At 35.4% G+C, this 13,153-nt stretch overlaps 1 protein-coding gene across 2 annotated transcripts; it reads left to right on the top strand.

The window, feature by feature from the left end:
• The first annotated feature begins 7,179 nt into the window (after positions 1-7,179).
• Positions 7,180-11,720, top strand: LOC149416161 (uncharacterized). 2 transcript variants are annotated; one of them, XR_016303654.1, is made up of 2 exons: positions 7,180-9,860; positions 10,135-10,580. XR_016303654.1 is itself a non-coding variant. In XM_089642064.1 (2 exons), exons 1-2 carry the CDS (start codon positions 7,211-7,213, stop codon positions 10,884-10,886), a joined length of 1,314 nt encoding a protein of 437 aa, XP_089498190.1. In that variant the 5' UTR covers positions 7,180-7,210; the 3' UTR covers positions 10,887-11,720. The 2 variants fall into 2 exon arrangements, 1 of the variants encoding a protein (XP_089498190.1); XM_089642064.1 differs by lacking the exon at positions 10,135-10,580 and adding an exon at positions 10,867-11,720 and having other exon boundaries at positions 7,180-8,504.
• Positions 11,721-13,153: the final 1,433 nt, after the last annotated feature.

Below are 13,153 nucleotides of genomic sequence, written 5' to 3'. Positions count from 1 at the left end.
CATTTCTCTAGAGCACCTGCAGTAGAGAGTCTGGTTGTTTTCAGTCAATGGGATAATATTTCTCAAATCAATATTTGTTTTTTTAACTTATAATACGTTTAATTCACTTCATATCTCAAATAAAATTAAGTGAAAATCGAGGAACCGACAAGTTATTGTATGAGTGCTGTATTTTGGTACTTTCCGGCAAGGACGCATATTAAGGTAAATACCCAATACACCTCATGTTGTATAAGAGAGGATGTTGTGCACAAGTGTTTGTCCTGTTTGCACGACATTTCAAAAGAGACATTGATTCCGGACATCGGAATTTAAAGTTCTATATTTTACACGTGTGCAATACAACAAACTGGCTGTCTGAGTACTCTCCGCATATTGCGAGCATTCTTTCGTTACAGCTGAGTGGTCAAAATCTAAATCAGAAAATGCAATTTCACCTCCATCTTCTTCCTGGAGCCCTGGTTCCGTCTTGATGGATGTAGTATCTGGCTTCAGTAGATCCATGGTCTGCTTTGGTAGAGTTTGGTTATTTGTTTAACGCCAAAAAATATATCTGAAACAGAACATTGTTAAAATAAAATAAAATGATAAAATTTACAAGTTAAATTAAAACAGGACACATGATTTTTAGTTTAACTCGTTAAATCATTCCTCCTTACGTTCCCTTAAAAATTGAATATAACAACCTGCAAATCCAGATACGGGAGAAATATCTTGGGCTGTGCATTGATAAACACCTAACTTTAAAACAGCATATTCAAGATATTAATGATAAAATCAACCCTTTAATAAGCGTATTTAGCCGGATATAATATCTGTTACCAAATAAAATTAAAAAATGTCTAAATTATAGCCTCGTACATTCACATTTAAACTACTTGATTGAAATCTGCATATTTATTTATTTTTTCGTGTTCTCTATAAAACGGTTATACACCAATATGTCATGGAGAAGATTACAAAGTAAAAAGTTTACAGAGGCAGTTTTACTATTTTGTGACATGTGTTAAAAGATAGTTACTGAATTGTCTGTAGGTGACATTGAAAATGTCGATGGCTAATGCAGAATCGTTAAGCAGTTGAGTCGCTCTGTTTATTGGCGCGTTCTGATAGGCAGAAGTCCTCGCTTTCGGAGCATATAAGAGTGCATGGGATCTCCCTCGTGTATAATTGTTAGGGACATAAAAGTTAACCTCTTTCAGCATAGGCGGATTGTGTATTGTACCAGAGATTAACTTAAAAAAGTGTTTGCCTAAAAATATTTTTCTGCGGGCTTCTGATGTATTGAAATCGAGCATTCCTGTTAAGAACAAGGATGAATAAAGGAATGGATAGTACCTATGTATATTCCCTCATATACAGGTAAAGCATAAACCTTTTTTGTACTTTTTCTATTCCTAAGATATGGTTTTGTTCAGAAGGGGCCCAAATAATGGAGCTGTATTCCAGGATGCTGCGGACAAGTGTTTCATATGTTCTCCGTATTGCAATTCCATTAGTAAATGATATCGCATTACGAAGAACAAATACAAGCATTTTGTTGGCGAGGGAGACAATGTCAGATATGTGGGATTTGAAAGAGAGATTTGCTTCGAAGATCACCCCAAGGTCACGAATATCGTTTTTGCGTTTTAATAAATTTTTATTAATGTGATATGGGAATAGAAATGTATCTTTGGATCTTGTAAATGTAATTACACTGCATTTCTGGATGCTGAATGGTAATTTATTTAATTCCGACCATTTGACAAGAGAATCAAGATCATTCTGCAGAAGAATGGAATCGATACAACTTTTGATAGCTCTGAAAAGTTTGATATCGTCAGCAAAGAGGAGATATTTTGAGCGGTTAATGGTCTTGCCTATATCATTAATGAATAAAAGAAAGAGGAGGGGTCCTAGATTCGATCCCTGGGGAATCCCGGAGTTAGTTTTGTATTCGTGAGAGAACTGGTGTCCGTAACTGACATACTGACGACAATTGTGTAAGTAGCTAGCTACGAAAGAGAAAAAATCCTGAGAGAATCCGATTTCACTCAATTTTATTAGTAAAATATCATGGTCGAATTTATCAAATGCTTTTTCGAAGTCTGTATAAATCACATCGACATGTAAAAAATTTTCAAACGATTTATTTATATAGGTTGTGAGATTCATAAGGTTTGTTGAGGGTGATAGAGCGGGGCGAAATCCATGCTGATTCTCGGTGAGTGTATGTTTTGTTTGATTATATATCTGTGAGGATAAATTATGGTGTCTAAAAGTTTTGCGGGTGCTGATAAGACAGCTACAGGTCTGCAATTATCGATTGCCGATTTTTGCCTTCTTTGTGTATAGGCCTGACTTTTGTTAGTTTCCACATTTCAGGGAAGGTATTATTACGAAGTCAAACGTTAAAAATGTGCTTTAGAGGTTGAATTTAATATTTTGAGTATCTTTTGAGTATGATGGGTGGTATAAAATCTGGACCGACAGAGTATTTAGGTTTTAGCTTGTGAAAAGCGGCAACAATATAATCATCGTTAATTTCGTGAATTTGAACTGGTAAAGAGCATTGTGTGACGAAGAAGCTATAGAGGAAATGTCAAGTTTGGGAATATTGTCGCTGATTACTGATTGAAAATAATCTGCGAAACCTTCTGCGATTTCAGAATATTCATTGTATTGATGTTCATTAAAGGTCATGTGATTAAGTTTGTCACAGCCGCGGCGTTTATCGTTCGTGTAAGACCAAAATCGAGTGGGGTCTGTTACAATACTATTCTCTGCTTCACGTGTAAAGTCAGTGTAGGCCTTACCAATTAACTGCTTGATTAATTTTCGTGATTTTTTTTTGAAGTTTGTTAAGGCATGTTCGGATTTAGTTTTTTTCCAAAGATGGTGCATTTTATTTTTCTCTCGTATGTGATGAATGGTCTCTCCAGTAAACCATTTTGGATATTGTTCATCATCTCCGAGCATACGTGTGGATCCTTTCTTTAAGCATACGTCAAAAATATTATTGAGCAATCCTCGTAAACATTACTCGGGTTCTTCCCTGACGAAAAGATAAAATCACCGAAGATAATAATATTTTTAGATTGTAGGTTTGCACTTTCACTAATGATTTTCCCGTAAAATAATTTTTATTATTCCGATTTTTGTATTTGGAGGAAAGTATACTACACATATATATATGAAGACATTTCTGTGTGATACTTTCACCCACAAGTCTTCACCTTGGGTTTCCATGTATTCCAGTCTTTCAGCGTGTGAGTGGCTGTCAGCTCGGAGGGCCAGGAGTGTCCCTCCTCCGCGACTGCCTCTATCTTTCCTGTTTACGTGGTATAGATTTCCGAATAGCTCGGCGGAATTCGTGCCCGAAGTTAGCCACGTTTCAGAAAGAGCAACCAGAAGTGGTTTCTGACACATTCCATTGGTCATAAAATCTAAAATTTTATTATTTAAACTTCTGACGTTTTGGTAGATTCCACTAATGTTGGTTTTCGGGGGTGTTGCTGTCGGCCATCTTGGTTTTGGGTAGTGGCCCACGAAATGACCACTGACCATTCGTTGAAGGCCACGTTTTTAGACCAGATCATGGGGTCCAGGAGAAAATGGAAACTGGATATGATAACGGTTAAGAGAAACGTTGTTTATCGTGGAAAAACTATATTTATATATTCACATTGTTTACCGCCATTCCGCTTTTAACAAAATATCTGTTAACAATATGTTTTTTGTTGTGTAATTGTAATAAATGCCTTCTAGATACTAATCTAATAATTGGTAGACGTCAAATTGACAGTTTAAACATTCTAGTGTGACAAAACGCCCAATGATTCCCTAACTAAACAGGAATAACGGCAGCTACTAAATAAAAAGCGATGAATATAAGAATGAGTACTTACTTTTCCAATAACCATCAAAGGCATGGGATAGTAAGTTTAACAGGAAGAAACGGCTGTCGGAGAAGAAAGCACTAGTTAGCACTTGTCAAAAATATTTATAGGTTATGCATAGACAAGAATGAAGTCATAGACAATTATTATAATTTTCATGGCGACCAGATAACTCAAAGAAAAAACATTTTCACCATGTGACTTTTGAACACATACATATTGTTAACATACATATTCATCATATGATAATTAATCACGGTAATTAATAAGAACGGTTATTATTAAGAACGATCTTAACTAAGAATAATGATTTTTTAGAACATTTCATATTCAGCACAATTTGCGAGTCGTTCCACACGAGTGGTACCAACTGCCAATATATAGGCGGAAAGCAAGCAAGATAGCTCATTTCTCTTGGGATGCTATGATATTAAATAAACTTGCAATGAATTTGGATGTAAGTGACTGTTCTCTAAATGACTTAAAACAATTATTATTGAATAGCTACCTTGCTAAATGCTAACGTTTGTAAAATTTTACTGTAATTGGAAAAAATATTCTTTTGTACAATAAAAAAAATATGCCAAACAACACTAAACCAACTGTCACCTTGTTTATGGTCACAGTCATTCCTCCGACTACGTCCGACTAAAATACAAAGCCCATTCCAATATCAGTCGCAAAAAAGAATGACCTGTTAAAACTACTATGTAAGACCAATATTATTCCACAAGCCTCACATAACTGGTATGAAAATACACCATGTAAGTAGCATCAAAAATGTAGCTCCCGAGCCCATCTTTTCTGATTCCAATCCTGAAGATGAGTAGAGTGTACCGTACCTACATGTCTACACGTATACGCATCCCTTAAAAGCCTTTTTATTATTATAAAATATTATGAATGTGTCTTTCAGTAAACACCAATAATGATTGGTAATAATTATTACAATTTTTATTTGTAATAAAAAATATTAAAATTTGTATTGCATTCTTGGTTTTCATATTTATTTCTACTAAATTTTACAAACATTGCTTATTTTTACGTTGATTAATGTTTTTATAATCTTTTTTATTTCATCTTAACACTCACATTGTTTATTTCTGATATTCGTCATAATATCTTTTATGTGATTATTATTATCAAAAATATTTCTTTTGTAGCTCTGAATATCTGTGTTTCAGTAGGTACCAACAATAATTTAAAATTATTATTATTTTAATGAAAAAACTACCTAAAAAAAACTTTTGTCTTATTTTGAAATTATTATAAGAAATAATAATTGGTATTTAATAATTAAATATTATTATAATTAAAATAATCTTAAAGCTATTTTGCGGCATTACAGTCAACAATTTGACAATAATCTTAACAAGCAAAGAACACTAAGTCATTATTGACCGGTGTTCAATTTTGCAGGCTACCGACATCTGTAGTCTAGAAATTTGAAGTTACTACGTTTAACCAAAATGGTGTGAGTCCTTGCTTAGAAAATATTGTCAATTTGGGCGGTATAGCAGGTTTCATTTTTACTGCTAGACATCACGATGACAAGTGGTTTATTTACATGTGGTGGTTTTTGAAGTCTTTAAAAAGGCTCGCATTACGTGTTTTTAGTTCCTTTCTCAACAATAACTCGATAATAAACAAGCTCATAAGTCAGAGCGATCGTAGCAGTGTTATTCGCACAGTTCTTTATAAATATTATACCTGTTTCAATAGTTTGAAATAAATGTAAAGTTTTGTCAAGAAAACCAGTTTTTATTCAAAAAGGATCACCCCCAATTTTTATCATTTGATCCTTCAACCGGATTACGATCAGGAGATTGTATGTAAAAAAAAACAAAGAACCAGCAGCCAAAAGGATACAAAATTGATTGAAACTGGAAATCATTAAGGAAAGTGGACCACATCGCAAATCTGAGATAAGTATTCAGTGCTTTCCTTCCTATCATCCATTTTATGTTTATTCAGGTCTCATGTAATTTAAACGAGATTAATCTTAAATAGAGTCAATATTATAAATAAAATCACTACCCACTTGAAAATAAGAATATAATATTATTGAATAGTGTTCTCAAATAGTATTGTCAAGGTTGTCGTGGTATTCTTTCAAACGGGTGTTTGCTAAAATAAAATAATTGTCAACCGATATTAACAAAATATAATTAAAAATGGAAAATATGAAGTCATTAATAAACAAACGCGGCGTAATCAAAGGAAAACTAACCCGATTCGCGGATTCCTTAAATGCATTGTCGGTAAATGAAATTAAATTAAGATATGAGCGGGTGAAATCATTGTTAGATGAATTCGAAGCAGTTCAACAGAAAATTGAAATGTTACCGGATTCAGACGAAATTGAAAATTATAGTCAACGAGAAGCTTTCGAAAACCAATATTTCTCAGTTTTGGCAACGGCCAAAGGTGCGATCGAATCCGTCGATCAAAGTAAGGTGGAAATTAAACTACCCAACCTCCAATTACGGGAATTTCATGGCGATCAGAAAAATTGGGTTAATTTCGTCGAAACCTTCAAGACTTTAGTCCATAACAATAGTACTTTAAGCAACGTACAAAAATTCTTTTATTTGCAATCAACTTTAAAGGGAAACGCATTAAAGATAATTGCTAATCTAGAAATTTCTGAATTAAATTACATTTCCGCTTGGGAATTATTAAATGAACGTTATGCAAATTTAAGAACTACCGTTCATAAACACATCCAAGCTCTATTTTCATTAAAAGACATGAAACAAGAAGAGCCTGTAGCATTGAGGTATCTAATTGATGAAACAAACGTTAGTTTAAAGGCATTACAAAATATCGGGGTCAAGGTAGATCAATGGGATCCATTGGTTATTTATATAATATCAAATAAATTAGACGCAGCTACCCGAAAAAATTGGGAACAATATACATTACAAGACGAATTACCTACGTTAAAGGAATTCTTAAAATGTTTATCTGCTAGAGCCCAAGTATTGGAACTGATGAACGCTTCTGAGAAAAAATTTTCTAGCTTACATAAAACACAACTAGGCAACAATAATTGCAAAAAAGATTCATCAGTATTTTTAGCGGTAAAGGCTAACAACTGCATTTATTGTAACGAGAAAGGTCACCATATTTATTATTGTAAAAAATTTCTGAAATTAAAATTACATGAGAGGATTGATGCTACGAAATCAATCCAAGCTTGTTTTAAATGTTTAAAGGTGGGTCACCAGGCACAGAGTTGCAAGGCAACCTTTTCTTGCAGGCGTTGTGGCAAAGATAATCACAACACTTTGCTACACAATGAGGTACCTCTGCGGGAGGCCTCCAATATGGATGCTGATAACGAGGTTTCAGTATCGAATTTTTCTGCATCGGATAAAGCAGAAAAAATAATATTATTGTCAACTGCCAACATAGGAGTTGTGGGTAGTAACAATAAAATTTTTAAAGCCCGCATTCTGATTGATTCAGGGGCCCAGTCAAATTTTATGAGAGCAGAATTTGCTAATAAATTAAATTTACCATGTGAATTGATAAACAAACCCGTTTCTGGGATCCATAATAACATCACTCACATAAAAAAGAGAATTTCAGTGGAGATGAATTCGCTTCATACTGATTATAAAAGTGAAATATCATGTCTGATTTTACAGGAGATTACAACAAATTTACCACAAGTGACAATGGCGAAAAAAGACTTCAAGTTACCACGAGGATTGGAGCTAGCTGACCCGAACTTCAATATAGCTGCACCCATCGACATCCTGTTGCGCGCGGAGAGCTTTTGGGAAATCCTAACCAACGATAGATTGAAACTCGAATCGGGACCAACACTTCAACGTACGCAACTGGGATGGATCATATCAGGACCAATCCACATGTACCCAAAGCAAAGGCCTGTATCAGATTGTTGTAATTTATCTATAAATAAAATAAGTCATCAAATAGAAAAATTTTGGAAATTGGAGGAGATTAATCCCACTAAGATTCTAAATCATGAAGAAAAGGCTTGTGAAGCCAGTTTTGCTAGTACTCATACTAGACAAGACGACGGTAGATACGTAGTAAGTTTACCGCGTCGAGCATGCATTGATCAGCTGGGAAGTTCATTGCTCACTGCTGAAAAAAGATTTAAAAATTTAGAAAGAAAATTTGTGTCAAATCCCGAATTGAAGACACAATATATACAATTCATGCGTGAATATGAGGAATTAGGTCATATGGAGGTGTGTGACCAGTCAAAGGGGGATCGTGAATCCTATTTTTTACCTCATCACGCTGTAATAAAAGAATCAAGCACTACTACTAAAGTGAGGGTCGTTTTTGACGGCTCCGCCAAAACTTCAAATGGAATTTCTCTCAATGACGCCTTGATGACAGGACCTGTTATACAAAAGGACTTATACACCCAACTATTGCATTTCAGGAAACATCAAGTAGTACTGACGGCTGACATCGAGAAGATGTACCGCCAGATTAACGTGTGTGAAGCGGACCGTGACCTGCAGAAGATAGTGTGGCGCGAGTCGCCGCAGGAGGTGCTCAAGCATTACCGTCTGAAGACAGTCACATATGGTCTGGGGCCTTCCTCTTTCTTAGCCACTAGAAGTCTACGGCAAATTGGTATGGATAACAATATAAATTTTCCTAGAGCTAGTCAGGTCATAGAAAATGACTTCTATATGGATGACTTGTTAACCGGAGGAGATGACATGGAATCCTGTAGAGAGTTAAAAGAGCAATTAATCAACCTCTTTTTGTCTGCGGGGATGACCTTGAGGAAATGGAGGTCCAATGTCTTGGAGTTGTCAGCCGAGTCGGGCCAAGCTAAGATTGCCGAATCAGGCAATTCTGAAAAAATTATTACTGACAATCCAAAGACTGAGAAAATATTAGGATTAATATGGAATAATGAATCTGATTATTTTTCTTATGTAATAATGAAACCATCAAGTCGAACCGAGAGTAAAAGACAGATATTATCTTGCATCGCATCAACCTTCGATCCATTAGGTCTTCTAGGACCGATTATAGTTGTAGCCAAATTGATAATGCAGAAGTTATGGCAGTCTAAAGCAGCGTGGGATGATCCATTGCCTAATGAAATATTAGCACCCTGGAGGTCCTACCTTCAAGAATTAATTCAACTAAATGTGTTGAAAATACCAAGAAAAATTATTTGCAGGCAATCTACATATCTACAACTACACGGTTTTTGCGACTCATCTGAGAAAGCTTACGGAGCCTGCGTTTACATGGTGTCAGTGGACCATGTCGGTAAGCGGCATTCACATTTAATAACGTCCAAATCAAGAGTGGCGCCATTGAAGTGTATTTCCCTGCCCAAGTTGGAGCTTTGTAGTGCTGTGCTACTGGCGAAATTAATTAAAAATGTAAAACAAGCGCTAAATATAGTGGAGATCGACACACATTATTGGTGTGACTCCATGATAACGTTGTGCTGGCTGAAAGGTCAACCTACGAGATGGGCTACTTTCGTTGCAAACCGAGTAGCTGAAATACAAGAATTTAGTGATCCAGATCTATGGAGACATGTATCATCAGCCGACAATGCAGCAGATATACTTTCAAGAGGAACCACTACAGATAAATTGATAAATTCTGCAATATGGTGGAATGGACCAAGTTGGTTGACCGAGGGAGTCAACGCTTGGCCTATATCAAATATTTCGTGTTCAAACCCTCCGGAACTCAAAGGCAAAAATATTCTATTATCCACAGATATTTAAGAATGGGAGATATTTGAAAAATTCTCATCATTTATTAAATTGAAAAGAGTTACTGCGTATGTATTGCGATTTGTCAATAACTGCAGAAGTGTTAAGGGTAAAATTTCAGACAATTTAAGTGTGGCTGAATTGGAATCAGGCTTGAAATGTCTATTGAGATCAGCTCAAATACACGCCTTTCAAAGGGAATTGAAAGAATTAAAAAACCATGGCATCGTCAACAAGAAAAGTAATTTAAAATCTCTTAATCCCTTCTTACATGATGGTCTAATATATGTAGGCGGTAGGTTGAATTTGGCTACACATTTATCTTACCAACAAAAACACCCAATTATCTTGCCGGCTAAACATAAGCTAACTGAATTGATAATACGTCACTACCATTATGTAAACCTACACGCAGGACCTCAAGCTTTGTTAGCTGAAATACGATTAAAATTTTGGCCCATCTTTGGTAAAAATACTATTAAAAAGATATTACATAAATGTATTGTATGTTTTAGATGTCGTCCTCGAACCGGTCATCAAATCATGGGAAATTTGCCACCCGAAAGAATTACGCCGAGTCGTCCTTTCGCTATCACCGGAATAGATTACGCCGGACCAATTCTAATTAAAAGTGGGACGCTGAGGAAGGCTTCCCTCGTAAAATCGTATTTATGTATCTTTATTTGCTTCTCAACCAAGGCTGTTCACTTGGAATTAGTTTCGGATTTATCTAGCAATGCTTTTTTGAACAGTTTAAAAAGGTTTATATCCCGCAGGGGACAACCTGAAAAGATCTTTTCCGACAATGCTAGTAATTTTAAAGGAGCTAGCAGCAGGCTCAAAGAGCTGTACACCAGCTTGAGGGAAAACAACGACAATATTCAAAATTATTTAGTGAACAGAGGTATTGAGTGGAAGTTCATAACCCCTCGAGCCCCTAATCAGGGAGGTTTGTGGGAAGCAGCAGTAAAATCAGCAAAGTTCCATTTGTACAGAATCACTAGCAATTCTTCATTAACATTTGAACTCTTGTATACCTTAATTTGTCAGATTGAGGCCTGTTTGAACTCCCGTCCATTAACTTCCTTATCCGACGACATCCATGATTACCAACCTCTTACCCCAAACCATTTCCTTATAGGCACTGAATCCTGTATCATTCCTGAGAGAGACGTCCGGGCGATACCGGACAACAGACTAACTCAATATCAGAGGATCAGTTCGCTAATCCAATCTTTTTGGTCTAGATGGAAGCAAGATTACCTGATGGAACTACAAAAGAGGACTAAATGGCAGACCAGCACTCAACGGGCACTGCAAAAAGACGATCTGGTGATTTTAAAGGAAGATCATTTACCTCCACCTTTATGGAAAATGGCCCGAATTCTGCATACACACCCTGGAGCGGATGGAGTAATACGAGTTGTTACCCTAAAAACACCTCAAGGAGTCTTTGTGAGGCCCATCACAAAGATATGTCTGATGCCCCTGGATTCAGACACTAAACCTGTAATTGACGTCCCGGACCTTACCAAGGATTGATTATGTACATTACACTATGATGCTTATCTTCTCGACTCCACCTTGGATGGATCAAGCAGAAGACCTGAGAAGAAAGAAGAAAAAAAAGGAACAATAATTGTGTTGTGTTCAGTGTGAACTATATTATTTGTGTTATTGAACTATTTAAATATGTAAAAATTAGTATGCAGACGTGTGTAATTTAGTCATTTTTGAATTTTTTTTTGGTTATTTAATAGGATTAATAATTTTCTAGTTATTTTTAGTTAATTAATAGAGTAATTCAACAGCATTTATACAGTTAAATTTATAAGTTTACCAGTAGGGCATAAAAAAAAGGGGGTTTTATTTTGTTAATTTCTGCTATTTTGAATTATTTTGTTAGTATTTTTGTGGTATATTTAGATTAAGAATTTTTTAGTTTATTCTGTTTGTTTTATAGTTTATTTTTAAATAGATTATCATTCAAAAATTTAGTGCAATTTTTGAATCCCGCCCCCTGGCAATATGTTCAATTTTGCAGGCTACCGACATCTGTAGTCTAGAAATTTGAAGTTACTACGTTTAACCAAAATGGTGTGAGTCCTTGCTTAGAAAATATTGTCAATTTGGGCGGTATAGCAGGTTTCATTTTTACTGCTAGACATCACGATGACAAGTGGTTTATTTACATGTGGTGGTTTTTGAAGTCTTTAACCCATTTACGCCTGCCGTGCCCAAACGAGGACGCCTTCAAATCTACCCACCATTTTGTTATTAATGTGGTAAGTTTTGCTAACAGTGCATTATTGTCGAGTTGATTGATGTGTCTTACATTTTATATCAAACATTTTGGATAACACCATTTATAAAAAGTATTTTAGTGTCATAAATAAAGTGAATCTCAGAGTCGCGGTGATTACCAAATGTAAGTATTTTTTTTTATATGTTTACGTTCGTAAATTCTTAATTTTTCTACATAATCTTACTGAAAACTTTGTTTACTTTGGAATAAAAATTTGATAAGGTAAAATATATAATTAACTGAACTGTGAACTACTTTTTTTTGTTGGTGTCCCCAAATAGGGACAGTGGGCACATAAAGAGTAATATATTCTTTTTTTTTACAGAGTTTTGACTGCACATAAATATGTCAAAACGGCAATTTGAAGTAAGCGATAACTATCAAGGACTCCAGGAGGCCCTTGATGCTATTATGGCAGAAGAGGACTCAGATGTTGAATTTGATATCGTTGCTCTTCCCCAGAAACAAGTATCCTCACTGATGAAGAAGAAGGCGATGAAGACAATATTGTTACCAATGACATGCCAAGAGATATTCCTGGAAATATCGAAGTTTTTGTAAACAGAAACGAAGAATATTGGGAAAGTTCTGATGAAGAGCCTTCGTCAAATTCCGCTAGAAGGCAACGATGCAATGTTGGGCCCCGTTGGCGTAAATGCGAGCTTAGCTACGATCACATGCCTTTTGAAGAGAATAATGTACAACAACGATGCAAAAACCTAATTACTGATCTCAAAGTTAAAAATCCTGTTTCAACTTTTGAGAAGATTTTTGATCAGGAAGTAATCGATATGATTCTTCAATATTCTGATTTGTATGCATCACAAAACAATAAACATGATATCAATATTACCGTTGGTGAGTTGAAAACATTTTTGGGCATTCTATCTCGATCTGGTTATCACACTTTGCCTCGCGAACGTCTATTTTGGTCTTTAGACGAGGACTGTAATGTACCTGTTGTTTCTAAGGCAATGACGAGAAACAGATTTTTAGATATCAAAAAGTACCTACATTTTTGTGATAATACTGTAGCTGCTGAAACATCAGATAAAATGTTCAAGATGCGAACCCTTGCTGAGGTTTTCATGAAGAAATTTATGCAATGGGGAGTGTTTCACACAAATCTGTCAATAGATGAATCCATGGTGAAATATTTTGGACGTCATCCATCGAAACAATTTATTCGAGGTAAGCCTGTACGCTTCGGTTATAAAAATTGGATGCTC

Source organism: Hesperophylax consimilis, chromosome 17 (genome assembly GCF_061612785.1).
Source record: "Hesperophylax consimilis isolate HC1 chromosome 17, BYU_Hcon_1.0, whole genome shotgun sequence".
NCBI classification, from domain to species: domain Eukaryota; kingdom Metazoa; phylum Arthropoda; class Insecta; order Trichoptera; family Limnephilidae; genus Hesperophylax; species Hesperophylax consimilis.
The sequence above is the reverse complement of the archived record's forward strand: the minus strand, read 5'-3'. Positions and strand labels throughout refer to the sequence as shown.

Bases quoted from the DNA above. Each gene is read 5' to 3' on its own strand.
- LOC149416161 (XM_089642064.1), top strand. From the start codon at position 7,211: ATGGATGCTGATAACGAGGTTTCAGTATCGAATTTTTCTGCATCGGAT. The intron at 8,505-10,866 runs GTATGGATAACA...TTTTTGGTCTAG, and splicing joins TAGAAGTCTACGGCAAATTG to ATGGAAGCAAGATTACCTGA.